This window comes from Adelges cooleyi, unplaced genomic scaffold (genome assembly GCF_023614345.1).
Source record: "Adelges cooleyi isolate 19-005CV unplaced genomic scaffold, UGA_ACOO_1.1 ACOO_flye_CR_arks_rails_tigmint_CR_PRNA_651, whole genome shotgun sequence".
NCBI lineage: Eukaryota > Metazoa > Arthropoda > Insecta > Hemiptera > Adelgidae > Adelges > Adelges cooleyi.
The window spans coordinates 12,393,926-12,407,671 of NW_026096352.1; the positions used below are offsets into that span (position 1 = coordinate 12,393,926).

General features: G+C 28.5%; 1 protein-coding gene across 1 annotated transcript; it reads left to right on the plus strand.

The window, feature by feature from the left end:
* Nucleotides 1-567: 567 nt before the first annotated feature.
* Nucleotides 568-2,747, plus strand: LOC126844619 (uncharacterized). The gene is made up of 2 exons (XM_050582929.1): nt 568-1,200; nt 1,579-2,747. The coding sequence occupies exons 1-2, from the start codon at nt 632-634 to the stop codon at nt 2,558-2,560; spliced, it is 1,551 nt and encodes a 516-aa protein (XP_050438886.1). The 5' UTR covers nt 568-631; the 3' UTR covers nt 2,561-2,747.
* The last annotated feature ends 10,999 nt before the right edge of the window (nt 2,748-13,746 follow it).

Genomic DNA, 13,746 nt, shown 5'->3' on the forward strand with positions numbered 1-13,746 from the left:
AAATATATTTTTACCAAAAAAATAATTATAAAATAACATAACTATATGCAGCATGTTGACAATTCTCAATAAAAAAAAAAACAACAATCGTACACATTTAATATTTTGTTGTTATCCCATTAAATTAATCAATAGTTATAATAAAAATAATTATTGTGTTTCATTATTTTATACTGCAGATAAATTAAAAGTGTGACACCGAACAAAATTTTTTTTTGCCATACCTATTTGAAACTTTAAAAAAAAAACGAATTGTTTAAACAAAGTAGTTGGATAATGTAATTGTGTGGCAAGATATTTTTTGTAACATTTTTTATTAAAATAATAAAACGCTCAATATTATAATACTACGCAGAAATACTGAGTGGTAGAATATTTCATTTATATATCTGGGCTCCTAAGCGGATAGTCGAATTCCTTTGTTTTTTTTTCATTGATACACATACCTTGAATATTAAAAATGTAAGAAAAACAAGCACTGTCAATAAACAAAAATTGTTTGTACAAGACACTTGTTCATTCCGATAAAAGACATAATAATATTGAACTCGAATCGCTCTTCTTGTATATAAAATATAAAAGTGTTGTGTTGTTTCGATCGCTCGTGACGATTAGGTGAAAAACTAAAATAATGATTTCCCTTCGTGGGTTGTTTGTAACGGCGGTGCTCTACGGTTTGGCATATAATACATTATCGGTTGGTAAGCCAATCGTCGAACAGATCCAACTGCAGTCCACGATGGTGAATCTGTGTAAAATCCAAACGGGATTTGTGAAAAACGGTTCGTGTGCAGTGGACGTGCCTAGACTTGCGGCTCTGTCACCCGAGCAAATAAAAGAGCTGTCCATGTGGCGAATGTCGGACATCACGTGTGGTTTCAAATTGATAGCTCTCGGTTTTCTAAAGATTGTCAAACACCTTTTCAAATGGTACAATGACGTGGACTTGACCAAGGCGGCTGTGGACCGCGTGTCGTCTTTTGGCGTGTATGCCCGGCTCATGTTGACCGTTCTGTACAACATCCAGAATCCCCAGCTGTACGAATGGTGGTTGTTTTACATGTTCGTGGCCGATGCAAGCGCTTACCGAGACCGGCTGCTGGCTAACGGTGTCGGGGGCCAGGGCGTATCGGTCCGGTTGGTTGCGTTGCTGGAGTCGGTGACGGTAGCCCTGAGCGACAAGAAGGACAAATGTTACAGGTACCAGGCCCCGAAAAATTAACACGGGGAAGATACTTATCACATAAAGACGCAACGGCCATAGTCTTAGAGCGTCGCAGTGTGACCATTTTCGCAAAACTAAAAGTAGAATATAATTTTTATACGAAAGTCAAAACAATAATTATTGATTTAATGACTAGAAAAATCGCTTTAAGAGCTTTTAATATATATTAGCAATTGAAAAATATTTGTTATAACTAATTTAAACAAATATATTTTATACCTTAATATCAATATTTTAAACTGATAGTACTAAATAGACAAGTAAAGCCTTTTCATTGCATGCCCTTTTAACACGGCCGTCACGTTTTTGTTTACTTTAAAAGTGATCCTTCTGCTTTTATCTATTCTATGCAGGTACCATCACGAGCTGTACGTGACGGACGATGGATCCGGTCGGCACAAGGAGTTCGTTTTGATGACGGCGCTCTCGAACAAAGCGGAATACGACGCGGCCGTGCGGTTGGTCACACTGTACGAATCGGACGTGGCAGCACTGATGGACGTCAACAGGCGGTTATCAGTGGCCCGGAACAATATCGCGGCTTTTTCGTTGAACCGTTTGTACTTGAACGACGGGCACACCGTCTTGGGACACTTGCAGATTTTGTACGACAACAATGTCGAGTGGCAAGACGTGAACAAACGTCTGGGCGAAGCGTACGACCGGGCCAAGGCTAATCCCATGTCTATACACGACGGACTGGCCAGAATCAAAACGTACCAGCATCTCTACCTAGTGGGGCTTAAGATGATCATGTGCCGAATAACGTGGACGCACGCCGAACTGTTGAGACAACTAATCGACTATTTCCGGAAAAACTCGCTGAACGTTGACACCAGTTGGCACTTTGTGGCAAACATGAGCAAGTGCATTGCCAGGGTGTTGATCGAATTCGCCAAGTACACCGGCCTGACGTCCGACCCGGACCTTCTGGCATTGATAATGGCGTTCGAGGAACAAACGAAAGTCACGTCCAAACACTTGGAATCGGTGACCGAAAGAATACGGACGATACTAATAGCGACTGCCGCGCTTTTTGGCGTCAACTTCGACGCGGTCCGCCCGCCCGTTGATAAACAAGAGCTGTTCGGTATGCACGTGTTACTTGTGAGTTTTGCCAAACGATACAACCTGGCCACGTCTTTCGAAAAGAACCCGATGGCCGGTTTAAGCGACTTGTGTAAAAATTGTACCCGCGGTACGATTTTCGTTAGCCACGTCGGCAAAATACTTAGAAATGTCGATTTCCAATTGATGCGATCACTGTTCAAACAAGCAAAGAAAACCCAAAACTTGTTTATGCAGCCAAACGAGTACGGAGGTGATATAGTCTGATGAACTGATTTTCCAGAGCTCTATTAACTTTTAAAACTTAAATGGTAACGTATAAAATTTAGGATGAGAGGGATGGAATATGCTAAAAGTAATACTGCACTTCACCCTTTACCCGTCCAAATTTTAAACTTCAATAACTTAAAAAGTAATTATCTAAAACTGGTTATCGACCAGTCAACATTTTAACAAATGCTTCTTAGTATAAAAAGTTAATTGAATGTATATTATAATTTATACATGATCATTCAAGTCTTAAAAGTGGATAGATCTCTGTAAAAAATTTAAAAAATGAATATTAAGTATACAATGTTGTAAAATATTACATTATTATAATTATTATGCGTATTTGTAATTTTAAAATTGAATAATGTATTCAAAAACAAAAACTACAAGATTGTATATTTTCCCTAAAGTATCGTTTTTACATCAAATAGATGATCTGGTACTTTAATATGTATAGTTTTTTATAATTACATTTTATTATTATTTTCCTAATCTTTTATACTTATAATTGCTTGTTTTTAAAAAGTTAAATTATTAAATTGTATTATTACCAATTTCAGAAAATGTTTAACACAAAATAAACATGTAATTACAAAGTACATTTAAAGAGCATTTTGAATAATTAATGTAAAATAAATCTTCTTTTTTAATATACATACATTAAGGTGGTTCTTATTTTAACTTTTTTCAGTTTTTACTCACCCTTTAAACGTTTCTACTTCTATTTAAAAGTTTAAAATTAAACTTTTAAACGGAAATTAACAACTAGGTTAATTTTTTATTTAGCAAGTCTAATTTTAGTTATGAAAACGAAATTGGCCGAAAAAAGATACTTATCATGGCCAACGTTTGTAAAATATCATTCTTCACCATCAAACTTCAGAAAATACACCAAAATTTCAACGTATTTTTAAACACAATACTGGTAATACTAGTACAAAATTAATAAAACTAGCTACACATTTATTTAATTTTTTTTTTAGATATTATAACCACAACAATCCGTAGTCAACAAACGTAACCTTTTCCACCAGACATACTTATTTTCTCAAAAGGTATTTATTATAATATTTAATAAAGAAAAGCTCGAATGCGGGTTGCTTTAATTGGACTTTGAGTTGTAACTTGTAACATTAGCCGCATGAACTGCTCTTTAGTTCATGTGAACAAATACAGCACTCTTCTGATTCTACGACATTCCTAGAGTAATTTTTTTAAGATAATCAAAAAAAAAACAAGCGAGGAATATATTAGCATAGCGTGCATATGTGTTTTTACTAGACCCGATACAAAGAAGGGTAAGGTATTGTAGTAAATGATCTTGAGTTTTAGCGTGTCAACAAAATTATAACCAACCTTTATTATCACTAATAGTCATCAGATTAAATAGTAAAGCTCAAAGATCAGACAAACTGATAAAAAAATGTATTCCGATTAAAATTGACTAAAACTAACTAATCTTAGATATCGGTCTGACTTGCGCCGAACCTTAAAAAAAAAATACTTAAATAAAATAGTCCAAGTTTATACAATTCAAGAACAACATTGTTTTTAGGATTACATCGGTCTGATAGTAGGTATAATTCAGATTGACAAAAATGTATTGATTCGAAAAATACAACTTTAAACTTGGTTTAAGTTTGTGTATAGATCTATGTAAATCAACTGTTTGTAACTGTGATTAATTTGTTTAAACCCAAACCATAGTTTTCTCTTAAGTATTAAACAATAAGATGGATATGATAGTTATATTTTTGATATTTTGCATTTTTATGTAAAAAAATTTGCTAATTTAATTTATTTAATTACAAGAAATCGCCAGTCGAAGCCATCATTTACTTTAAAACAGCTGTTATACAAAGATGGCCAAAAAGGTACAGCGAAATGAAAAATGCGACAGAACACTTTTTGCCAACCAAAAAATAACTTCACAATAATATTATGTGTTTACATTTTAAGTAACTTCCGTTTTGGTTTATATTAATAAATTTAGATTTTCATTTATTTATAGAAACATTTCCACACAATTGTTATAAAATACTTGGTAGGTATATATTATTTTATTCAATTTTGGCTGCCGTCGCATACATAATGGTCTCTATCGGTACAAGTATATCGTGAGAGATATTAAAATACAACACTAGATGTCGCACTATATACCTTGGAGAGTAACGTACAAAACCTGTGCTAATGCAATTCCTGCTTAAATATTATTATTGTACTACTTAACTGTTATCCAATGAAAACAGTGGATGCATTCTAATTTAACCCTTTGAAGCATGGTGGTATAAGTAATATACCACTTTTTCAAAAATTGCCTACTCTTGCACGGTGGTATATATTTATTACCGCCTTCATAATCATGTTCAGAGAAAATCAGAGAAAAAAAATGCTGTGCTTCAAAGGGTTAAGTTAACGACATATTATTTGAACAATACCTAGTACCTACCCACATAATAATATTATGTTAGTATTATGTTTAGTAAAGATATAAAATCTACTTGAACCCTAAACCATAAAAATTATACACTTCTTGCGTACACGTGTTACACGTGTACGCAAGAAGTAATTATATATTAACCATAAGTTAATATATAACCATAACATAACGTATATTTAACCATAAGTTTGCCTAACAGTTTTTTCTAGTATTATGTTAATAATATTATTTTATTATTATAACCCCAGAAAAATATTTGTTCAAGTGCACGGTGCCAGCAAAATATTGTACACAGACAGATCTAAGAAATGTTATGATTGAATATTTTAAAAAAATAGCAATATTTCAATGGGAATATTTTATTAAAAATACGAACATTTCTATCACAGTAATTAAACATTTTAAAAGTCTTACGTTCTATGACAATTAATTTAAACTCTAGAAAATCTTGTCATTCTGTCAGTTGTGTAACTAGGATTATATCAATATTTATGATAATATTACTAAAAAAATATCATATTATTAAAACCGAGAAAAAGAACTTTTTGTTGACTATTATTTTCAATAAAAAAGAGTGTTTATCGTAAAACAATTATTAAGGAAATGGCCTAAATAATACAAGTGCGAGCGTTTGACAAAATAAAGTAAAAACAATTGAAACATTGAACAACTATACAAATATTCAAATTCTTCGGAGATTCGAGTCCAAATTACAATCTTAGTTTATTAGTGTAGTCTTTTACCATCGCGACAAACACCGACATTTTTAAAATCTGAAACTACCCTTTCTTGTATGAAAACTGGTAAAATTAAACAAAACAATGGATAAAATAAATTCAATAAAACATACATAGTTATCATTTGATGACATTGACTAACACTTATGAATTAAATTAACTTATTCAAACTTATTCGAACTTTTTTAATTATTAATAGGCTACATTACGGTTAGGCATTTCGCAAAAATAATTAAACCAAAAAATCGTCAAATCGCCAACAAAACTTAAAAATCTATTCATTTTTTATTGTAATTTAAATATTTGAAAAATAGATCGAATAAATTTGTGGCGGTTTATGACAGTTTATTAGATATTAGATTTATAAAATATATTATGACCACAGGCTATATGAAAATATTCTGCGATATGGCGGTGTTATCATTACATAATATAACATTTTTATCACGGAAAAGTAACGAAGCATTTTTACTTTAAATGAAATTAGTACATAAAATGGCTGCTTCTTAAGTTCGGAATTTTTAACTGATTACGCGTTCCATATAATGAGTTACATCGAATATCCATTTAAACCCATATTTTTAAACTACTTGAATCACTTGTTCTAAGTTCCATTGCTCTATCTACTGTCTTTATGGAAGAGCAGCATGGGTTTCGCCCTGGCCGCTCCACCACAACATGCAATGTAATGTTTAGAGTGGAGACCATTATATTAATTTACTATTAAAAAAATATATATATTTAAATATTTAAAAACGATATTTCAATATAAATTAATTAAAAATTATTATATTACTATTTTTCCATGATATTCTTTCATTTATGGCATACCCAACAAATCTTTCTATCGCTTTTTAACGATATCAACTCTCGGACCTCTCTCTACTATCAGTACATTTCTTTATAGTTCTATGGTCTCCGTACTATTATTAATATAAAAAACAAATCTTTATACGCTGCCTTCTAATTGTTTTTTTTTTTTGTAATATTGGTGTTTTACTAACGTGCTGTAATAATATTATTATTATTCTAAGAATTAACATAATTAAAACCTAATCCTAACCTAATATATCACACCTATTTTGTTTTATGTTAATACATTTTTTTACAAAAAAAAACGAAGCAATAATATTTATATTTTTATCACCTTTTGATTGGATCAACAATAATTGTAAACCGATATCCGGAATAAGACGATAAACCAATCAATGGTAATTTTAAACTTTTTTTTACAAATCGAATTGTACTTTTGTTTTCCATAGTTAAATACAATATTAAGTAGTTAAAAATCTACTCGTCTTTGTCTTTTTTTACAAAAAAAAAAATACAGAAAAAAGTTTTACTTTTCACGCGTACAATCGTAACATACACTTTTTTTTAATGCATTTAAACATCATTCACAAGTTGATGTCATCTATTTATTATTAAAACATATTTACATTCTGTTAAATTAAAACTATAGGTTTTTTAATTTGTTATAATATGTACATACATGACTTAAATAACATAAAGAGGGGGCCGTTCACTAACGGCACCTCAGAATATAACTATAAATAATTGTGTAGTTTTCTTTTTTTTTATGTATACCAATAAGCAATAAAGAATTAAGCATTTAAAAAGTGTTTTATCAACCTCCACTAAACCAGCCATCAGCCAAGAGAACTACATAATAAACTTGAAACATGAATTTTAAAAATTTCATGTTTTGTTGTAAACACTTACTATACTGTCTTAACAGTATATGCAAAAACTTGCAAGCAAAATAAGGCGAGTAACCGACGTTGTCGAAGCCTTAATTATAATAAAAATAAAATAAATTTTTTAAAAAACATTTTAAAAGTTATAAATATAAAATGTGGTTATTTTATATTATGATGCTGGAATAACAAAACAGATGGCTGTTACATATAAAGAGCAAAGGGGAAAAACGGTAGTTGTCACATTATGGACATTTTAGAGTATAGCAAAAACAAAGTTCGTGAATTCCTCTACCTCTTACATAAGAACAAAAAAAAAAAAATCACATTAAATGCTACTCTAATAATAAATACATTTATTTAAACAATCTGTTGGCATAAATAAAAAAAATTATTGGTATAAATTGAAAAAAACTATTTGAAAAAAAAATGTTCACAATGTGACTACTACCGTTTTTCCCCTGTGCCCTTCATATTATTTTGTTCAAGATGGCTATAGTATACCGGTAATTATCGGAGTTGTACAAACGTCCTATAGAGTCCTATAGAGGGCCACTTATCCTATTATGCATTAGCCAAGCGCTGGCCTGTGCACTGTTACTCACAATAAGTTATGGAAACAATAATTATACGTAAAAACCAAAATACATTTGTGCCGATTGAAAATTTAGTATAATAAATTATTATTTGTCTACTACTTAAACCATTATATCTCTTGGGATAAATCGTGACATTAACTTTAAATACTATACTCTGGTTTTAGTACAAGAGTAATGTCAATAGATATTTTAACTGTACTAATACAGAAACGATTACTCGGTAAAGTAATCGTTAGTACTTGGAAAAATGTTTTAGGCATAACTTTTTTTCCAAAATTAAAAATACATAATATACTATAATTTATAGTAGGTATAGTATATTATAACGTTCAAATAATTTATATTGTTGTTTGTGCAAAAAGTATAAAAAATAAATTATTATTTTTTAGATATTATGTTATTGTGTTGTTTACAATTAAACTGTATCACTTCCTACGTCTGGGCCTGTTTAAATAATAATGATTTGTAGGACATGTATAGGAAATGTAATATTACGTGTGTTTACAGCTGCTGTTGTTGGGGTGTAGAAAGTAGAACATCTTCTCTACGACCAATAAAAGTATTCCCGAGCACTTAATTAGGATATTTCAAGTCTTTTACGTCAAAAGTTTTGCAAACAGGAAAATAATATTGTTTTTCCAATGTATGGTCTTAAGAAAATAATGCCCATTTTGTTGTTTGTTTAAAAATGCATAGTATTTTGATATTTCCGCAGTTTTCACTTATATATATATATATATGTAAATAACAAGGAAGATATCAATAATTCACAGAACATATCTCTAGTATATACCTACCTATCAAATCTACCCAACATTACACTCAGAGTTATAATACTATTATATATTTTAATCTGATTACTCTACTTGTTGAAAATGTTTTCAAAAGGAACTTTTAGCAAAATAATTGCAGTATCATTTTTCCTATTAACACTCGCTTCAGGTAATATAAATTAGATACAATACTACACCTAATTATTAGTATGCAATTAGAAATTTGATAACATATTTTATGTTCCAGTTTTAAATGGAGCACCTAATGGAAAAAGTAAGTAATTTTATACATCTTTAAAATATTAACAAAATGTTGGTGGTACTAATCGATTTTTCTGTAATAATATTTTTTTTAGAAAATAGTGGAAGTCATAATAACTGCATTAGTTATAATAGTTCCCAATGTATGTATGATTTATAAATGGTTTTTATTATCTTAAATTTTGCAATGTTATCGTATAGACTTTTAATAATATAATAATAATATGAAAATTAAAGGTATTTAAGGTATGTGACATTAATTGATACAGTACATTTTTATTGGATGCTATGTGTACTATTCTATTATGTAAATAATCTTATTATTTTATAGTTCATCGCAAACCTGAAGAAAGAATTCCAGAGATACACGTAATGAGCTATGATAGTATGTTCAAATTATAATTTTGAAAAATTATTACCCTAATTTTATACGATAGAATTTCTCCAAATTCACACAACACATTATATTATGTATTTGCACACTAGAGGGTTGAAATACTAAATTATGGGTTAGAATTTTGATGTTTTACTTAACATAAATTATTTTTATTGTTTTGACATAGATATGTCTTATGGCTGGGGGTCATTCTGAAAATTTGTTTGTCCTGTTTTTTGTCACAGTGCTGACGTCATTATGGTTTATGGAGGGATTATGGAAGTGAACTAATAGAGATAGCAAATTAGAGATAATAGATTGGAGATAAGACATTAGGGATACTAGATTGCAGGCATATTCATTTATGTGTGGACACTCTTAACTATTTTTTTATTTATGAAAGACAATTGTTATTAAGTTGCTCGCAAAACTACAAAGATCTAAGTCTATGATAAGTTAACTTAAAAATATAACAAAATAAGTTAATAAGTGAAGTGCTAATTACTTAGTCATACAAACCGCTGTAGGTTTTATAAAAATATAATAACTAATTGAATAACCTTAATATGAAAACGTTTAATTAACTCCTAAACCCACAAATTTAAAAAGTTTACATTTAGTGACATATTTAAATTTTACCCAAATTTTCTGATTCATCATAAAAAAAAATAATTTAAGAATCTCTATTTCCAATTTAAACATTATGGATTATTTACCAAATCTATTGTATTTCAAATAAAAATGACAACCTTTGAAATATTCGTCCAACAAAATAAGAAACAATAATATTTTATAATTAGAAAAAAGGTTATTAAAATTTAGTAAAATGTGTATGGTGTAACTCTATATGTACGATATAGCTCATATCATATTGACTAGAAAGTCTATATCACATACTATTTGAACATTGACATCCATTGCACTATGATATTATATTGTTTGTATAAACCGTATTGACTTTAACCACAAGTACTCATTGATGATTTATGGAAAAATATTCTGTACAGCCCAGTATAATTGGATATTTTTAAATGTAGTTTTTATATAAAATTAATTTGTCTAGTTACCTACTAAAAACTCTAGTTAATTTTAAGGGTGATATTGCAGATTCAGGTATAACATTCTTTGACAAAAAACCCAAAACAGGTCAGTATTTTTTTCAATCTCTTTAAATTGTTAATCCAATGAATTATTACTCTCTTTATTGAAAATATAATATAATATGCTAAATACAAGAAACACTTGTAAATTACAAATACATTTTTTTTTAATCTCATAATTATTCTTGTTAATAGCCCAAAGTTCAGAATATTCTTATGGAGGTAAGAATGATTTTGTTTTATATTTTACTACCTAATGTTTTAAGGTATATAATTTGTATATTAAGTACGCAAAACATTTGTTGTGCATGTTCAATAATTTTTTTTTTACCATTTTTGTTAACAGATAACGTCGGAGGTAAGAACGATTATGTTTTATAATTTACTACCTATTGTTTTAAAACCTATTATTATGCACGTAAGGTACAAAAAACACTCATAAATTTTAAATTGTTCTATATTTTATCGTTCAGGTCAAAGTTATGAACAATCCTCAACAGGTTGGAAGTAAGAATGATTTTGTTTAATATTTTATTAATTAATGTTATAAAGTAAAAATAAGTTTCTAAACAGGTTGGTTATTTTCTTGCTTTGAAAAAACTGAACAATGTACAGATGAAGTAAATAATTTGTGTAATAACACACATAGATACCGACTATTGATTTATAACTTTCTAAAATGAACTAGTTATAAAATGCGATTATAATTTATAGTTATAGGTATATTTATGATAAAATAATTTAATATCTTGTACTATTATTAAAAAAAAAACTTTAGCAAAAAACAACCGTTTATTAGTATAAAGAAAAATATAAATACAATTTACTTTTGTAATTCTCTGGCTCGAACACAAGCTACGCTTAAGAAGTAGATATAATTCGAATGCAATTTGTTGGATAAAAATAAAACTTTTTGACAATAAATGTAGTAATAGATTATTTAAAGTCAATTTATAAAGTAAGTTTTTATTAAAAATATAATCAATTATTTTAATAAAACATATAAAGCACTTAAGAGCTTAAAAAGTTTAACGAGGAAATAGGACATCGGAATATTATATTTGGCATTTTTTCATTTTGAACCGGCCAATGTAATGTATGCAAATTACAAATTACTTATTTTTAAATATTTTATTTTTTTAGTTGCTGCTGGTGCAAAGGAGATTCGTAAGTTTTTAGTTATATATACTAAATAGAATATTGCCGCCCCGGGAGAACAATGACACAACTGCAAAATTTGATAAAATGGACTAAATGCTTCAATGTGCTTAGATATAGCGAACGTATAAGGTAGAAAAACGACGTAACTAAAGTTGTACTAATTAATTGTGTATTCATGAATTATTAACATTTTAGTAAAAAATAATTTGGTTTTTTGGTTCTCCTGTAAAATGTCATCTAGTTGTGTCATAGTTCTACCGAGGCGGCGATATATTTTTCTATACTATAATACGCCGTTTTAATTTATCTTATGATTAACTAAATAGTTTATTTCAACTAATTAATTTTTAAACAAAATTTAAATTAGAACAATTGCAATATAATGTTTTTGATATTATTTTTAAGAATTTTTTTTTAACAATTCACCTATTTTTTCTTTTTGTGTGCTACGCGAAAACATATTCATTTACAGTTAAACTAAGTAAAACAAATATTTAAATTAACTAATTGAACTTGATTGCGACTATTATGCGAAACCATCAAATTCAATTAGTTGATTTCAATATTTTATCTAAATTATATGCACGTAGTTTTTCCATTGAGTATATATTGTACAATACAAACTCAATGGATTTACTATTATTGAATATGCTTTCGCGTAGTTAGTAGTACACAATAATTAGGTGAGTTGTTAAAATAAATTATTTGATCGCGCTACTCTACATCGACATTTAGTTAAAATGTCTACCTACCGGTCGTTAACCTTTCTGTATATCCTAAGTACCTGTATTGTTCTATCCGTTAGTTATTGTCATTTGTCCATATTTATTTTATACTTTCGTGTGTTAGTAAAATAACAGTAAATAATAATTGAAGAACCGTCTTTCTTATATTATTTTGTCGACCAACCAAACATATTTCTACGCTTTTTACTAAAAAATATCTGATCGTCCTTTTTTCTCTTCAGAATATAAACCTAACCACTAATATTTTCTCGTGTGTTTGTCATAAATGATATAATAAAAAATAAAACTGATACTAAAATGAAAATTCTAAACGTTAAAATATTGAAATGGTTTACTGAAATGTAACTAAATCGTTTAATAAGACAAATGAACCTGTAAAGGCTTTAAAATGTCGAAGGAGAGAAAGATGTAATGTAAATTTAATAGACATGGATTATTTTTAAATATTTTTAGTTAATTTTTTTTAGATTAATGTGTTTTATTATAAACCGAAAGTTTTACGTATATTTATTTTAATTATTTAAAATCACTCGCTGTTATATACATTAAATATACATTTATTATCCGTTGATTATTTTTTAGTTTTAGATATATTTTCAATGTATAAATGTGTCATTATTACTAAAATACACCATTTTAATTTAGTCTATTTGATTTTAATTTTAAACAAAATAAATTTAATTAAATGCTTTTAATATTATTTTTGTTTGCACTTACAATTAGTTTTACTCTCATTGAATATGTTTTCACTTAGCACCAGAATACTTGACTTAATAGAGTTACTTTTAATATTTTACTACTACTTTTATTGGGTCATTTATTTTAAGTTTGTCAAACAATTGTAAACTTAAACAAATAGCATTTGAAATATGTCTACTTTCTATAAGCGTGAAATTTCATTTGATAACTTTGAAATTAAATAAAATTAAAGACATTAACATCACACATTATATAAATTTTAAGTTGCACTTTACTTTGTGAATTATTTTTAAATAATAAATTACACCTAATTGATCACATATATTATGTTTTTTTTAATTGTTGAAATACGTTAGCGATATATTATGTTATCCTTATCCTAACCTAACCATTCTGTATGTAAATTGTATGTACGAACCTACAGCCGTAATCACATGACGCCCCTGTACCTCCTTTGACTGTAATTATTTTATACTGTATTATGGTAATAAAAAACAATTAATAATTTTAGAACCGTAGTTGTTATTTATTAATCAATTTAACAAATTTCTACACTTTTTACTGTCAAATATCTGATCGTCCTATTCGGTATTC

Bases quoted from the DNA above. Each gene is read 5' to 3' on its own strand.
- LOC126844619 (XM_050582929.1), top strand. From the start codon at position 632: ATGATTTCCCTTCGTGGGTTGTTTGTAACGGCGGTGCTCTACGGTTTG. The intron at 1,201-1,578 runs GTACCAGGCCCC...TATTCTATGCAG, and splicing joins AAGAAGGACAAATGTTACAG to GTACCATCACGAGCTGTACG.